General features: G+C 42.5%; 1 protein-coding gene across 11 annotated transcripts in view; it reads right to left on the bottom strand.

Moving 5' to 3' along the window:
- Positions 1-15,846, bottom strand: part of B3GNTL1 (UDP-GlcNAc:betaGal beta-1,3-N-acetylglucosaminyltransferase like 1) — a 182,062-nt gene that overhangs the window by 127,551 nt on the left and 38,665 nt on the right. For 10 of the 11 annotated variants that reach the window (XM_064270431.1, XM_064270434.1, XM_064270436.1 and 7 more), the window contains one exon: positions 15,758-15,823. The exons of the other annotated variant lie outside the window; for it this stretch is intronic. In XM_064270431.1, coding sequence (XP_064126501.1) covers positions 15,758-15,823 — 66 coding nt within the window. The remainder of the gene's footprint in view (positions 1-15,757; positions 15,824-15,846) is intronic. 11 annotated transcript variants of the gene reach the window in all.

The raw sequence follows: 15,846 nt of genomic DNA, 5'->3' as shown, positions 1-15,846 counted from the left end.
TGGCTGAAAGCAGAGAAAACGAGAAAGGTGTTTGCCTGTGTTTTATTGACTATGCAAAGGCATTCGATTGTGTAGATCGTAACAAATTATGGATAACACTGTGAAGAATGGGAATTCCAGGACACTTAATTATGCTCAAGAGCAATCTTTACATAGATCGAGAGCCAGTTGCTCAAACAGAATAAGGGAATACTGTGTGGTTTAAAGTCAGGAAAGGTGTGCATCAGGGTTATATCCTTTCACCATATCTGTTCCACCTATATGCTGAGCAGCTTATCTGAGAGGCTGGATTATATCAAGAAGAATGGGGCATCAGGATTGAAGGAAGACCCATTAACAATCTTTGTTACGCAGATGACACAACCTTGCTTGCTGAAACTGAACAGGACCTGAAGCACTTACTGATGAAGATCAAAGACCACAGCCTTCAGTATGGATTACACCTCAACATAAAGAAAACAAAAATCCTCACAACTAGTCCAATGAGCAACATCATGACAAACGGAGAAAAGACTGAAGTTGTCAAGGATTTCATTTTACCTGGATCCACAATCAACACCCATGGGAGCAGCAGTCAAGAAATCAAAACACACATTACACCGGGCAAAACTGCTGCGAAGGACCTCTTTAAATTGCTGAGAAGCAAATATGTCACCTTGAAAAATAAGGCGCGCCTGACCCAAGCCATGGTATTTTCAATCGCATCTTATGCATGCGGTAGCTAGATGATGAATAAAGAAGACTGAAGAAGAACTGACATCTTTTGAATTGTGGTGGTCGCAAAGAATGTTAAATACACCATGGACTGCCAAAAGAACAAACAAATCTGTCTTGGAAGAAGTACAACCAGAATGCTCCTTAGAAGACAGGATGGCAAGACTGTTTCAAAACATACTTTGGACACGTTGTCAGGAGAGATCAGTCCCTGGAGAAGGACATCATGCTTGGTACAGTACAGGGACAGTGGAAAAGAGGAAGACCCTCAGTGAGATGGATTGACACAGTGTCTGCAACAATGGGTTTAAGCATAACGATCGTGAGCATGGCAAAGGATGGGGCAGTGTTTTGTTCCGTGGTACACAAGGTTGCTGTGAATCAGAACCAACTTGCCGGCACCTAATAACAACAACAGTTCAATGTATTCTTTGTCTGAAGAGTTGGCTTCAAGAATGGTTTTAGTTCTGGGTTAACGGAGACTCCAGGGGCCATGTCTTCTGGGGTTCCTCCAGTCTCAGTCAGGCCATTAAGTCCGGTTTTACTAGAATTTGAGTTCTGCACCCCACTGTTCTCCTACTCCACCAGGGTCTCTCTATTGTGTTCCCTGTCAGGGCGGTCTTGGTGGTAGCCGGGCACCATCTAGTTCTTCTAGTCTCAGGCTGATAGAGTCTCTGGTTTATGTGGCCCTTTTTGTCTCTTGGGCTAATATTTTCTATGTCTTCGGTGTTCTTCACTCTCCTTTGCTCCAAATAGGTTGGGACCAATTGATGATCTTAGATGGCTGCTCGCTAGCTTTTAAGACCCCAGATGCCACTCACCGAAGTGAGCTGAAGAACACTTTCTTAATAAACTTTGTTGTAACAATTGACCTAGATGACCCCCAAAGCCATGGTCCCCAAACCCCTGACCCTGCTACGCTGTCCCCTGAACTGTTTGGTTGTGTTCAGGAAACTTCTTAGCTTTTAGTTTACTCCAGTTGTGCTGACCTCTCCTGCATTGTGTGTTGTCTTTCCCTTCACCTAAAATAGTTCTTGTCTACTATCTAATTAGTGAATACCCCTCTTCCTCCCTCCCCCCCTTATAACCATCAAAGAATATTTTCTTCTCTATTTAAACCTTTTCTTTTAATAGTGGTCTCATATAATATTTGTCCTTTTGCAACTGACTAATTTCACTCAGCATAATGCCTTCCAGATTCATCCATGTTATGAGATGTTTCACAGATTCATCATTGTTCTTAATCATTGCATAGTATTCCATTATGTGAATATACCATAATTTATTTATCCATTAATCTGTTGATGGGCACCTTGGTTGCTTCCATCTTTTCGCTATTGTGAACAGTGATGCAATGAACATGCGTGTGCATATATCTGTTCGTGTGGAGGCTCTTCTTTCTCTAGGATATATTCCAAGGAGTGGAATTGCTGGATCATATGGTAGTTCTACGTCAAGCTTTTTAAGGAAGTGCCAAATAGATTTCCAAAGTGGCTGTACCATTTTATATTCGCACCAGCAGTGTATACGTGTTCCAGTCTCTCCATAACCTCTCCAACATTTATTATTTTGTGTTTTTTGAATTAATGCTACCCTTTTTTTTTGTTGGAGTGAGATGGAATCTCATTGTAGTTTTAATTTGCATTTCTCTAATGGCTAATGATTGTGAGCATTTCCTCATGTAACTGTTAGCCACCTGAATGACGTCTTTGGTGAAGTGCCTGTTCACATCCTTTGCCCATTTTTTAACTGGGTTGTCTTTTTGTGGTTGAAGTTTTGCAGCATCTTGCAGATTTTAGAGATTAGCCCCTGATCGGATACGTCGTAGCCAAATTTTTTTTCCCAGTCTGCACATTGTCTTTTTACTCTTTTGGTGATGTCTTTTGATGAGCATAAGTGTTTGATTTTTAGGAGCTTCCATTTATCTAATTTCTCTTCTGGTGTTTGTGCATTAGTTATGCTTTGTACTCTGTTTATGCCATGTATTAGGGCTCCTAGCATTTTCTCTAATTTTTCTTCCATGATCTTTATCATTTTAGATTTTATATTTAGGTCTTTGGCCCATTTTGAGTTAGTTTTTATGCATGCTGTGAGGAATAGGTCTTGTTTCATTTTTTTACAGATGGATATCCAGCTATGCCAGCACCATTTCTTAAAGAGACTGTCTTTTCCCCATTTAACTGACTTTGGGCCTTTGTCAAATATCAGCTGCTCATAGGAGGATAAATTTAAATCTGGATTCCTGGTTCTGTTTCACTGGTTTATGTATCTGTTGTTGTACCAGTACCAGGCTGTTATGACTACTGTGGTATGGTATAACACGTTCTAAAATCAGCTAGTGTGAGGCCTCCCATTTTGTTCTTCTTTTTCAGTAATGCTTTACCTATCCTAGCCCTCTTTCCCTTCCATATGAAGTTGGTGATTTGTTTCTCCATCCATCTCATTAAAAAATGTCATTGGGATTTGGATTGGGATTGCATTGTATCTGTAGGTTGCATTGAGTAGAGCTGACATTTTCACAATGTTGAGTCTTCCTATCCATGACCAAGGTATGTTTTTCTACTTACGTAGGTTTCTTGCAGCAGTGTCTTGTAGTTTTCTTTGCCTAGGTCTTTTATGTCTCTGGTTAGATTTATTCCCAAATATTTTATCTTCTTGGGGCCATTGTAAATGGTATTGATTGGTGATTTCCACTTCGAGGTTCTCTTTGTTGGTGTAGAGGAATCCAACCGATTTTGTATGTTTATCTTGTATCCCGATACTCTGCTGAACTCTTCTATTAGTTTCAGTAGTTTTCCTGTGGATTCTTTAGGGTTTTCTGTGCATAAGATCGTATCATCTACAAATAGGGATACTTTTACTTATTCCTTACCGATTTGGATGTCTTTTACTTCTTTTTCTAGCCTAATTCCTTGGCTAGGACCTCCAGCACAACGCTGAATAAGAGTGGTGATAAAGGGCATTCTTGTCTGGATCCCGTTCTCAAGGAGAATGCTCTCAGCCTCTCTCCATTTAGGATGATGTTAGCTGTTGGCTTTGTATAAATGCTCTTTATTACGCTGACGAATTTCTCTTCTATTTTGCTGAGAGTTTTTATCATGAATGGGTATTGGACTTTGTCAAATGCCTTTTCTGCATCAATTGTTAAGATCATGTGGTTCCTGTCTTTTACTTACGTAATGGATTACATTGATTGTTTTTCTAATGCTGAACCATCCCTGCATACCTGGTATGAATCCCACTTGGTTGTGGTGAATTATTTTTTAATATGTTGTTGAATTCTATTGGCTAGAATTTTGTTGAGGATTTTTGCATCTACGTTCATGAGAGATATTGGTCTGTAATTTTTTTTGTGGTGTCTTTACCTGGTTTTGATATCGGGGTTATGCTAGCTTCATGGAATGAGTTTGGGAATATTTCATCCTTTTCTATGCTCTGAAATACCTTTACTAGTGGTGGTGTTAACTCTTCTGTGAATGTTTGGTAGAATTCTCCAGTGAAGCTGTCAGGCCAGGGCTTTTTTTTTTCTGTTGGGAGTTTTCTAATTACCTTTTCAATCTCTTGTTACAGGTTATTTAGTTGTTCTACCTCTGTTTGTGTTAGTTTAGGTAGGCAGTGTGTTTCTAGAAAACTGTCCATCTCCTTTAGGTTTTCCAATTTGTTGGAATAGAATTTTCCATAGTATTTTGTTATGATTCTTTCAGTTGCAGTTGGGTCTGTTGTGATATCGTCCATCTCATTTCCCATTCGGGGTTATTTGCTTCCTCTTGTGTTTTTCTTTTATCACTTTGGCCAATGGTTTATCGATTTTGTTGATCTTTTCAAAGAACCAGCTTTTGGTTTTGTTAACCCTTTGAATTGTTTTTCTATTCTTTATTTCAGTTAATTATATTCTAATTTTTATTATTTTCTTTGTTCTGATGCTCAGGGCTTCTTTTGCTGCTCTCTACTTGTTCGAGTTATAGGGTTAATATTTTGATTTTGGCCCTTCTTTTTGGATGCGTGCATTTATTGCTATAAATTGACCTCTGATCACTGCTTTTGCTGTGTCCCAAAGGCTCTGATAGGATGTGTTTTCATTCTCGTTTGAGTCTGTGAGTTTCTTTATTCCGTCCTTAATTTCTGCTACAACCCAGTAGTTTTTGAGCAAGGTGTTGTTCAGTTTCCATGTATTTTTTTTTTCCTTGCTTTTTCTGCTATTGATTTCTACTTTATGGCTTTATTATCAGAAAAGGTGCTTTGTAAAATTTCAATGTTTTGGATTCTGTTAAGGCTTGCTTTGCGGCCCAATATTTGGCCTATTCTGGAGAATGTTCCATGTGTGTTGGAAAAGAAAATAGACTTGGCTGCTGCTATTGGCTGGAGTGTTCCATATATGTCTATGAGATCAAGTTGGTTGACTGTGGCAGTTAGATCTTCTGCATTTTTATTGAGCTTTTTTCTGGATGTTCTGTCCTTCACCGAAAGTGTTATGTTGAAGTCTCCTACTATTATTGTGGAGCTATTTCTCCTTTCAGTGCTGTTACAGTTTGTTTTATGTATTTTGGAGACCTGTTGTTGGGTGAGTAAATATTTATTACGGTTATGTCCTCCTGATGTATTGACCTTAATCGTTATATAGTGTCATTCCTTATCCTTTGTGGTAGATTCTGCTTTAAAGTCTATTTTGTCAGAGATTAATATTGCCACTCCTGCTGTTTTTGGATTGTGGTCTGCTTGATATATTTTTTTTCATTCTTTGAGTTTTTGTTTGTTTTTGTCTTTAAGTCTAAGGTATGCCTCTTGTAGGCAGATGATGCTTTTTCTATACACTCTGCCACTCTGCCTCTTTATTGGTGCATTTAGTCCATTCACATTCAGCATAATTATTGATAGGTTTTTTTTTTTTTATGAGTTTAGTGCTGTCAAATTTGATGTATTTTTGTGTGTGTGTGCATTACTGACAGTTTCTTTGTTCCGCTTAATTTTCTGTGCTGAGTTATTTTTCTTTACGTATTTTCTTTTACTCTTTTTCACTGTTGTTGGTTTTGTATGTGCTGAGTCTTTTTTTTTTTTCTTTTTCCTTTTGACGTATAGGATTGTTAGCTTCCTTTGTAGTTAGTATTTACCCCTATTTTTCTAAGTTTAAAGAAATATTTTTTTTCTTTATATTGCCTTGACTTCCTCTCCATATGAAAGTTCTATGACTATATTATTTAGTCCCTCTTTTTTATTTTAATATGGTCATCTTTTACATATTGACGTCTCTGTTTCCCTATTTCCAGTGTTTTAGCTTTGATTTATTTTTGTGACTTTCCCATCTGGGCTGATACCTGGTTGTTCTGTATTGTGTTCTAGTCTTGGGTTATCTGATGTTACTGATTTTCTAACTGGAGGACTCCTTTTAGTATTTCTTGTAATTTTGGTTTTTACAAATTCCCTAAACTTCTGCTTATTTGGAAATGCACGAACTTCACCATCATATTTCAGAGACAGTTTTGCTGGATATATAATTCTTGGCTGGTAATTTTTTTCCTTCAAGGTTTTATATACGTCATCCCATTGCCTTCTTGCCTGCATGGTTTCTGCTGAGTAGTCAGAGCTTAGTCTTATTGATTCTCCTTTGTAGATGACTTTTCGTTTATCCCTTGCTACTCTTAAAATTCTTTATCTTTGGTTTTGGCAAGTTTGATTACAGTATGTTTTGGTGACTTTCTTTTGGGATCTAAGTTGTGTGGCATTCAATGAGCATCTTGGATAGATATCTTCTTATCTTTCATGATACCAGGGAAGTTTTCTGGCAACAAATCTTCAACAATTCTCTCTGTATTTTCTGTTATCTTTCCCTGTTCTGGTGCTCCAATCATTTGTAGGTTAGATAGAGTCCCATATAATTCTTAGGGTTTCTTCTTTTTTTTTTAATTCTTTTATCTGACTTTTCCTTAAATAAGTTGGTGTCAAGTGCTTTATATTCAGTCTCACTAATTTTAACTTCTGTTTCCTCAATTCTGCTCTTTACAACTTTCTATTGAGTTGTCTAATTCTGAAATTTTATCGGTAATCTTTTGGATTTTAGTTTGCTGTCTCTCTATGGATTCTTGCTGCCTATTAAATTTGTCATTATGCTCTTGTATAACCTTCTTAAGTTCCTCTGTTGCTTTGTCTGTGTGTTCTTTGGCTTGTTCTGCATTTTGTCTGATCTCCTGATGAGTTCCATACATTAATCTTTTGAATTCTACCTCCAATAATTCCAGGAAACTTTCTTCCTCTGGAAGATTTCTTTATTCTTTGTTTTGGTGGTTTGCTGAAGGCATCATGGTCTGCCTCTTTATGTGATTTGATATTGCGTTTTTTTTATTTACTGTGTCCTAGCTTCTTGTTTTGTTTTGACTTGCCCAAATGGGCTAGTTGTGTGAGCTAGTCTGATTACTGGTGTCTTTGAAGCTCTCACGTCCTATCTCCAGATGGCTAGAGGCTGTTATTAGGTATGTGAGTCCAGGAGTCCATTACTTTTCTTGTCTCAATTTAGCTTAGGTGTCCAGGTCATCAGTCACCGAGTATGTGGTGCAGGCTCTCACCTACAGTCCTAGAGAGACGGGGTGATTGGAGTAGGCTGTAGTAGGGGGTCATGCACTGATCAAGGCAGGGGTCTGACTGCTGCCCCTCAGTGTCTGAGTACAAGGCGTGTCCCTGTTCCCTAAAGCCTGTAGGCAGGTTGGTTTTTGCAGCCAAACTATGAGCGCCCAATGCTGTTGTCAGTAAGGACTGGGAGTCACCACTTATTTTTGGTCCCATGTCGCAGGTGGCTCAGTGGAGTGGGTGGAGCCACCAGTCCTCAGACCCCTGATGTGGGTAGGTGAGGTCCCTGCTTAATGGGCAGGGTGGTGTCAAACATCATAAATCTGCCACTCCCCCTTATACCTGATACAGATGAAAATAGGCTCCAGGTATTGTCATGGATTGAATTTCACCTCCAAAAAATGTCTGTCAACTTGGCTAGGTCATGATTCCCTTGTATGACTGCCTACCATTTTATCTTCTGATGTGATTTCCCTATGAGTTGTAAATCCTACCACTATAATGTAGTAAGATGAATTAGTGGCAGTCATACTGATGAGGTCTAAAAGATTAGATAGTGTCTTAAGCCAACCTCTTTTGGGCTATAAAAGAGAAAAGCAAGCAGAGAGACACAGGAACCTCATACCACCAAGAAAGCAGCCCCAAGAGCAGAGAGTACCCTTTGGACCTGAGGTTCCCGTGCTGAGATGCTCCCAGACCAAGGGAAGACTGATGCATCACAAGGACCTCCCTTCAGAGCTGATGGGGGAAGAAGGCCTTCCACTGGAGCTGGTGCCCTGAATTCAGACTTCTAGCCTATTGGACTGTGAGAGAATAAACTACTCTTTGTTAAAGCCATCCACTTGTGGTATTTCTGCTATAGTAGCACTAGATAACTAAGACAGGTATATACACTGTTGTACTAATGAGGGCCTAAGCTGTTGAAATGAGCCCAGATAGGTCTATGCAGGGCTGAAAGGCATTCAAAGTCCATGGACCCCTTATGTCTATGCCTAGGCAAAGGGGCTGTGCCTGCCCTGAGTTCCCAGCTTCAGGGAGCTGGCAGGTTATTTTCTCCTGTTTGTTAATTCATTCCCTCTCCAAAGCCGGGAGAATGGCTCAGGGCGTGTGACGGATCCTACTTCCAGCCCACGGGGCTCGGCAATCACTGAAACCAGACCAGGATCCTGAGGGGGCCTTTACTGGAGACAGGTACTTGCCAAAAAGGGTTTCTTTCTTTTTTTTTTTTTTTTTGTTCCACACACTAGTTTAGACACTTGTACTTATCTTTCACCAATTCAGTGATATTTCTCGTTGGTTTTGGAGGTTCTGCTGCTCAGTCTCTTCTGATGCGGAAAACATGTCCTGAACGCCACTCCTTACCTCACCCCTTGTGCCAAGCCACTCCAGCCTGCCTAAGGTGTCTCTTCATCTTAAGGATCTAATCTTTAAAGTACTTCAACTGGATACATTTAGGAATAAAGCAGTTTTTTTTTTAATTTTAGGTTAGATGAACTATTTTCCTTATTTCATACTCCTAAAAGGTTCCTGTCATCAAAAATATTTTTTTAATGGCTTTATTAAATAGGTCAACATCTAATTATCTAGTCAATAATCTCTAGGAGATGCAGCAATTCAAAAATACTTATAATTCCAATAAGGCTTACCCATGCATACAAAGTAATAAAACAGAGTTACGGTCCAGAATTCAGCTGAACCATAAATATCGGTCCTCTTATTATTTTGATTGAAATTGATCGAACTGCAATTAGGATGCATCGATAATTACTGCTTATTAGAATGTGAAAGTTGGAAAAAAAGAAGGATCAGTAGTTGGAAAAAATGGGCTTGGTGACAGAAACGATGCTGGAGATCGCATGATACAATTTTGCAAGACCAATGACTTCTTCATTGCAAACACCTTTTTTCAAATAAATAAACAGCAAGTATACACGTGGACTTCACCAGATGGAATACACAGGAATCAAATCAACTACATCTGTGGAAAGAAACAATGAAAAGATCGATAACAGTCAGAACAAGGCCAGTGACCAACCGCGGAACATACCATCAATTATACATATGCAAGTTCAAGTTGAAGCTGAAGAAAATTAGAACAAGTCCATGAGAGTCAAAGTACCACCTTGAGTATATTCCACCTGAATTTAGAGACCATCTCAAGAAAAGACTTGATGCATTGAACACTAATGACCAAAGACCAGAAGAGTTGTAGAATGACATCAAGGATATCATACACAAAGAAAGCAAGAGGTCATTAAAAAAACAGGGAAGAAAGAAAAGATCAAAATGGATGTCAGAAGAGACTCTGAAACATGCTCTTGAACATCGAGCAGCTAAAGCAAATGGAAGAAACGATAAAGTAAAAGAGGTGAACAGAAGATTTCAAAGGGCAGCTCAAGAAGATAAAGTATTATAATGATATGTGCAAAGACCTGGAGATAGAAAACCAAAAACGAAGTACATGATCAGCATTTCTCAAGCTGAAAGAATTGAAGAAAAATTTCAAGCCTTGAGTTGCAGTAGTGTAGGATTCTACGGGGAAAATATTAAATGATTCAGGAAGCATTAAAAGAAGATGGAAGGAATACACAGAGTCACCACACCGAAAAGAATTGATCAACATTGAACCATTTCAGGAGGGAGCATCTGATCAGGAACTGATGGTACTGAAGGAGGAAGTCCAAGCTGCATTGAAGGCACTGGCGAAAACCAAGGCCCTAGGAATTGACCGAATATCAGGGGATGTTTCAATAAACAGATGCAGCACTGGAAGTACTCACTTGTCCATGCCAAAAAATTTGGAAGACAGCTACCTGGCCAACTGACTGGAAGAGACCCATATTTATTCCCGTTCCAAAGAAAGGTGATTTGACCAAACGTGGAAATTATTGAACAATATCATTAATATTATACCCAAGTAAAATTTTGCTGAAGATGATCCAAAAGCAGCTGCAGCAGTATATCAACAGGGAACCGCCAGAAATTCAGGGTGGATTCAGAAGGGGACGTGGAACCAGGGATGTCAGATGGATCTGGCTGAAAGCAGAGAATACCAGAAAGATGTTTACCTGTGTTTTATTGACTATGCAAAGGCATTCGCCTGTGTGGATCGTAACAATTTATGGATAACATTTCAAAGAATGGGAATTCCAAAACACTTAACTGTGCCCATGAGGAACATGTACATAGATCACAAGGCAGCTGTTCGAACAGAACAAGGGGATACTGTGTGGTTTACAGTCAGGAAAGGTGTGCATCAGAGTTGTATCCTTTCACCATACTTATTCACCCTGTATGGTGATCAAATCACCCGAGCAGCTGGATTATATGAAGAATGGGGCATCAGGATTAGAGAAGACTCATTAACAGTATGTGTTATGTGTATGACACAACCTTGCTCAGTGGCAGTGAAGAGGACTTGAAGTACTTACTGATGAATGCCAAAGACCACAGCATTCCGTGTGGATTACATCTCAACATAAAGAAGCCAAAAATTCTCACAACTGGACCAATAAGCCACATCATGATAAATGGAAAAAAGACTGAAGTTGTCAAGAATTTCATTTTACTTGGATTTACAATCAACACCCATGGAAGCAGTAGTCAAGAAATCAAAAGACGTATCACACTGGGCAAATCTGCTGCTCTTTAAAGTGATCAAAAGCAAAGATGTCACCTTGAAAGGTGTGCCTGATTCAAGCCACAGTGTTTCTAATCCCCTCATATGCATGTGAAAGCTGGAGAATGAGTAAGATCGAAGAAGAATTGACGTTTTTGAATTATGGTGTTAGTGAAGAATATTGAATATACCATGGACTGCTAAAAAAACAAACAAATCTGTTCTGGAAGAAGTACAGCCAGAATGCTCCTTAAAAGCAAGAATGGTGAGACTATGTCTCACAGACTTTAGACATGTTATCAGGAAGGATCAGTCCCTGAAGGGCATGATGCTTGGTAAAGTAGAAAAAAAAAAAAAGTAGAGGGGCAGTGAAAAAGAGGAAGACCCTCGTCAATGAAATGGATTGACACAGTGGCTGTGACAATGGCCTCAAGCATAACAACGATTGTGAGGATGGCACCGGACCAGGCAGTGTTTCGTTCTGTTGTACAGAGGGTCGCTATGAGTCGGAACTGACTCGACAGCACCTAACAACAACAACATTCTTTAGTGACAATAAAACGTCAGATGTGGTGTGGGCATGTGGACAAACTCTAAGCACAACTGAGTCACACAGATGCATGAAGAGAGGTTTTTCATTTGCGATGGCCATAGAAATGTTGAACAGATGTGACGGGTACCTGCTTTCAAAGCTCTCTTTCGGTGTGGCTTTTTTAACATAGAAAACTTCTTAAACGCCAGGAAGTAAGCTATCCCCTGTGTTCCCATTTCCTACACCCCACTGTCCCTTTGCCCCTACCATGGTGAAGCCATGCCTCAGTGCTCAGCAGGGCACTAGCTCTGGTGGCCACCACAGCCTCACCCCACACACCTCTCTCCTCTGGTTTCCGACACTTCCCACTGTGCCCTCTGCTTCTTCCTCCTCCTCCAGCCCCATCCACGCCCACTCCCAAAGCATCAGGCCTCCTCAAGGCCTGGCCTCACACTGCTTGCTGGATGTGCACACACCCTTCCTCAGATCCACCAGGCTCAGTTCCCAGCTCCAGACACCAGGCGCCACACCCCAGGCATCGCAGATCCCTTCCTGGGTGCCTTCCTGTCCTCCTGCCCCTGACGCGTGAAGAGATGTGAGGGTGGGGGGTGTGGCTGGTTCAAGTTCTGGGTGACTCTGGGCAAATCCCTCCTTCCCGTCTGTCATCGGGTGCGTTAACAGCATCTGCTTCCTGTAAGTGTGGGGAAGGCTAATTGAGGATGTGCTGTCTCCGTGTCCCCAACAACCCAGACATGGTCTACAACATTATCCTGCTGACACCTCCACCCCATGGGTCATCCGTTAGCTCCTGGTGGACCCTTTCCTTCTGTATTCTAGCTTTTGCTAATGTCCCCACAACTCTCCCAGGAGCAGAGACTCAAAATCCCAGTCAAGTGTGACTGTAATTCCACGAAGCACAACCACCACCCACTGCTGCTGCCTGTGCCAGCCCTTGCCTGGGAGCCAGAAGACCAAGATGCAAGGGTGACTTCAGGAGTTCCTCCATGCTGGAGATGCAGACTGGAAATGGTGTGTTCTCTGCAGGACTGCTCCCTCCTCCCTGCCCTGACCCTGGTACAAGGCAAGTTCTTACAATGATGAGCTGATGACTTCGTGAATTAGCAAACCGATCTCAACTCACGTCCCATCCCAGGCTGGCTTTGGTAATACTCCCTGTATCTATCTGCCAGAGCAATTTTCCAAAAGAGAGTTCTGTGACATCTTCCCAAGGTCATCTAGTTATAACTGCTAGTCCGTTCCACTAAAACATCTTTATTCTTCTTTAATGGTACAAGTAACACAAGTAACATATTAGCACTCAGGACAAGAAAGGGTAGAGATGAAACTCTCCCTTCTCAGCGGGCCCCTGGTAGCATCAGCATGCTCAGTGGCATCCATTAGTCCATCCATCTGGCCTGTGAGAGACACAGGAAAGTCCCACATCCCAGCCACAGGTGTCAGTGTGCACCGAGGGCTCGAGGATTCCCACTGACTTACCCTTGGCACTCCCTCTCCCTCCCTCTTCTTGCTATTCATTCTAACTGCCCTCATATTCCTGGAACTCACCCTGGGGTCATCCACCCACGCCGCCTTGGAGACCTCATGGGGACCCCCTTACATGCTCAGGGACCCCCAAATACCACTGGCCACAATGGATCCCCTCTGTCCAACTGCATTTCCGGAACTGGTCTCTGCTCTGAAGTTGTCCAACAAATGGATGAATAAATAGGAGATATACACGTGAAGCTGCCTGATGACACCCAAAATGTGAAATTCCAGAAGTTTCACATGATTTATATGCAACTGCACAACTTAGGAAAGCTATCATCAGGACCTGTACAGTCGGATGGTTTTCTTGTAAATGGTCTTAGAAAGATAATGACCAAGTACAAGCACACACTTAGCATTCATTTCATTCCGTCAGGACTCCAGGACAAACAACACAGTATAACTGATATAACCACCAACCAGCAACTGCAAATTAAGATTTTCAAAGGTCATGATTTAAAAAAAACCCAGCCACACAATAACGACCTTTCCAGAGCTTATTTTGTCTTGCACAACGGGGCTGCTACAGCATCCCCAATTTTCACGCTGAAGAGTCTTAGCGCTTGAGAAACAGCACAAGCATTCCAGTTTACCTGCATAGCTAACAAGGAAGTAGGTCTCTCCCTCAAATAGTGGAATGGAATAGCAGGTGAATTTAATTAGAGGGTTAGCAAGAAAAGTTCTAATCCGGACAACTTTATAAAAACGCAAACCAAGGTTCTCAACTTAGGATGAAAACAAACAGAACTTTCCAAGTTCTTTACGTATCCCAGATAGTGCCACAGAGAATGGCTGAAAGGAGCTCTATCAATGAAGCCAACTGTGCTTAACTTGTTTGGCACTGGAAGGAAAAAACTTGAATACAGCAGATCTGAAAGTATCTCCTTCATCTCTGAAATGTCAACACTCGTTACCAAATTCTTTAGAAAGTTACAATGTACAATGTTTTAGTTATTCGAAAACTGCAGTTTCCAGCTGTGTGAAAGAAGCGCAGCGCCACACTCAATATGAGGAAGGCTCACCCCAATTACCCAGAGACTGTTCTCTCTCATGGAGCCTGGAAAGGGGCTGACCCAACCTTAATTCCAAGAATTACATGGTTAGTAGGAATAGGTAAAAGCAAAGAGAACTAGTTCAAGCAATTAACTTGGCAGTCAAATACAGTTTAGATTTTGGAGAAGCTGGTTGTCCCTCCATTCTTCTGTAACTTCCACACATGACGTCACACCAGTCAGACAGTGAAGGGATTACTGGAGGCCCAGTCTCTGCATCTCCCCTTGCAGACACAAACTACACAGCAGTCCACCCACAAGGCTCTGCAGATTTTCTTCTCTTCCCCAACAGGGCAACAAGGCCAAAAACACAGCCTGTGTGTCTGTCTCCCATCCCATGTGCCTAAAGGGTGTTGTCAGTGCCTTTTGGAGTCAACAGTAGTCCTTATGGGTGATCAGGTGACACCAATGATGGCCTATGAAGGCCAGGCACATCAGGGCCAGGTCATACCAGGGTCTGGTCACACCCAGGGCCAGGACACACCCAGGGCCAGGTCACACCCAGGGCCAGGTCACACCCAGAGCTAGATCACACCAAGGCCCAGTCAGTTATACCAGGCCATGGTCACAACCAGGGCCAGGTCACATCTACTGCCAGGCCATACCAGGGCCCAGTCACACCGAGGGCCAGGTCAACCAGGGTCCAGTCACACCAGGCCACAGTTACACCCAGAGCCACAGTCACACCCAGGGCCATGGTCATACTAGGGCCCGGTCACACCAGGGCCTGGTCACACCAGAGCCACAGACACCAGAGATCAGGTCATAGCAGGCCAGGTCACATTAGGGCCAGGTCACACCCAGGGTCACAGTCACACCAGGACCCGGTCGCACTCAGGGCTACAATCAAACCCAGGGCTGATCACACCAAGCCAAGTCACACCAGAGACAGGTCACACCAGAGCCAGGTCACATCAGGGCCCAGAGCAGGGCAGCCCCACGAGGCAAGCCAGTTCCTGCGTGAGTGAGTGACCAATAATAAATGGATAGCACAGAGCAGGCGTTGTAGGTTCTCCAGTATCATAAACCCACATGATCATCACAGTAACTTGGAAATGTGTATTAAACCTTTAGTCCCCAGTTCCTTCCTGCACCAGCAGACTCAGCAAGGTGGTCAAAGCACAGGCCCTGGGGAGGCACCATCCGCCACACCCAGGCGACCCACGTGGGCTGACTCTGGGTCGGCACCGCTCATCTGGACACAGGAGAACAGCGCCTCCTCCCACAGGCAGCTCCCGAGAGGCTGTGGAGACAGCAACGCTCATCTGGACACAGGAAGAACAGCGCCTCCTCCCACAGACAGCTCCCAAGAGGCTGGGGAGGCCACGTGGCACTGCTGGGCCAGCACCAGCCCCCAGGCACTCAGAGAGGGGCTCGACTGCCAACGCGAAACCACCTTATAGATGAGGACCGTGATCTGAGGGTGTCCAAGTATAAGGAGAAGGTTTTCAACTGCTGACACCACAGCTCTCAGACTGCTCTGCTTCTTTAAAAAAAGCTGATTACAAAAGAGCAAAAACAACCCGTTATAGCCATTTTAAAAGTAACATGTGCTGCTCCAAATAAGAAGTTTCCCTTCAAAGACGACCCTGACATGCTCGCTGACGCACTAGGCATGGTCACCTCTGATCTGTGGTCTTACAGAGAGGCACTCTGGAGGAGACACTGATGTTTAAAAGCTGTGACAGTGATGTCATCAAGCGTGGTCACAGGATGAGAAGATGTGGTACTTACACTTCGTGGGTGTTGAGCAGCAGCTTCCTGTTGCAGCCTCACCCGCTGTGGCATCATCACATCATCCTGTGATAAAAAATACAGCTTTA

This window comes from Loxodonta africana, chromosome 18 (genome assembly GCF_030014295.1).
Source record: "Loxodonta africana isolate mLoxAfr1 chromosome 18, mLoxAfr1.hap2, whole genome shotgun sequence".
Lineage (NCBI taxonomy): Eukaryota > Metazoa > Chordata > Mammalia > Proboscidea > Elephantidae > Loxodonta > Loxodonta africana.
Note: the sequence above shows the minus strand (reverse complement) of the source record. Positions and strands in the feature narration are given on the sequence as shown.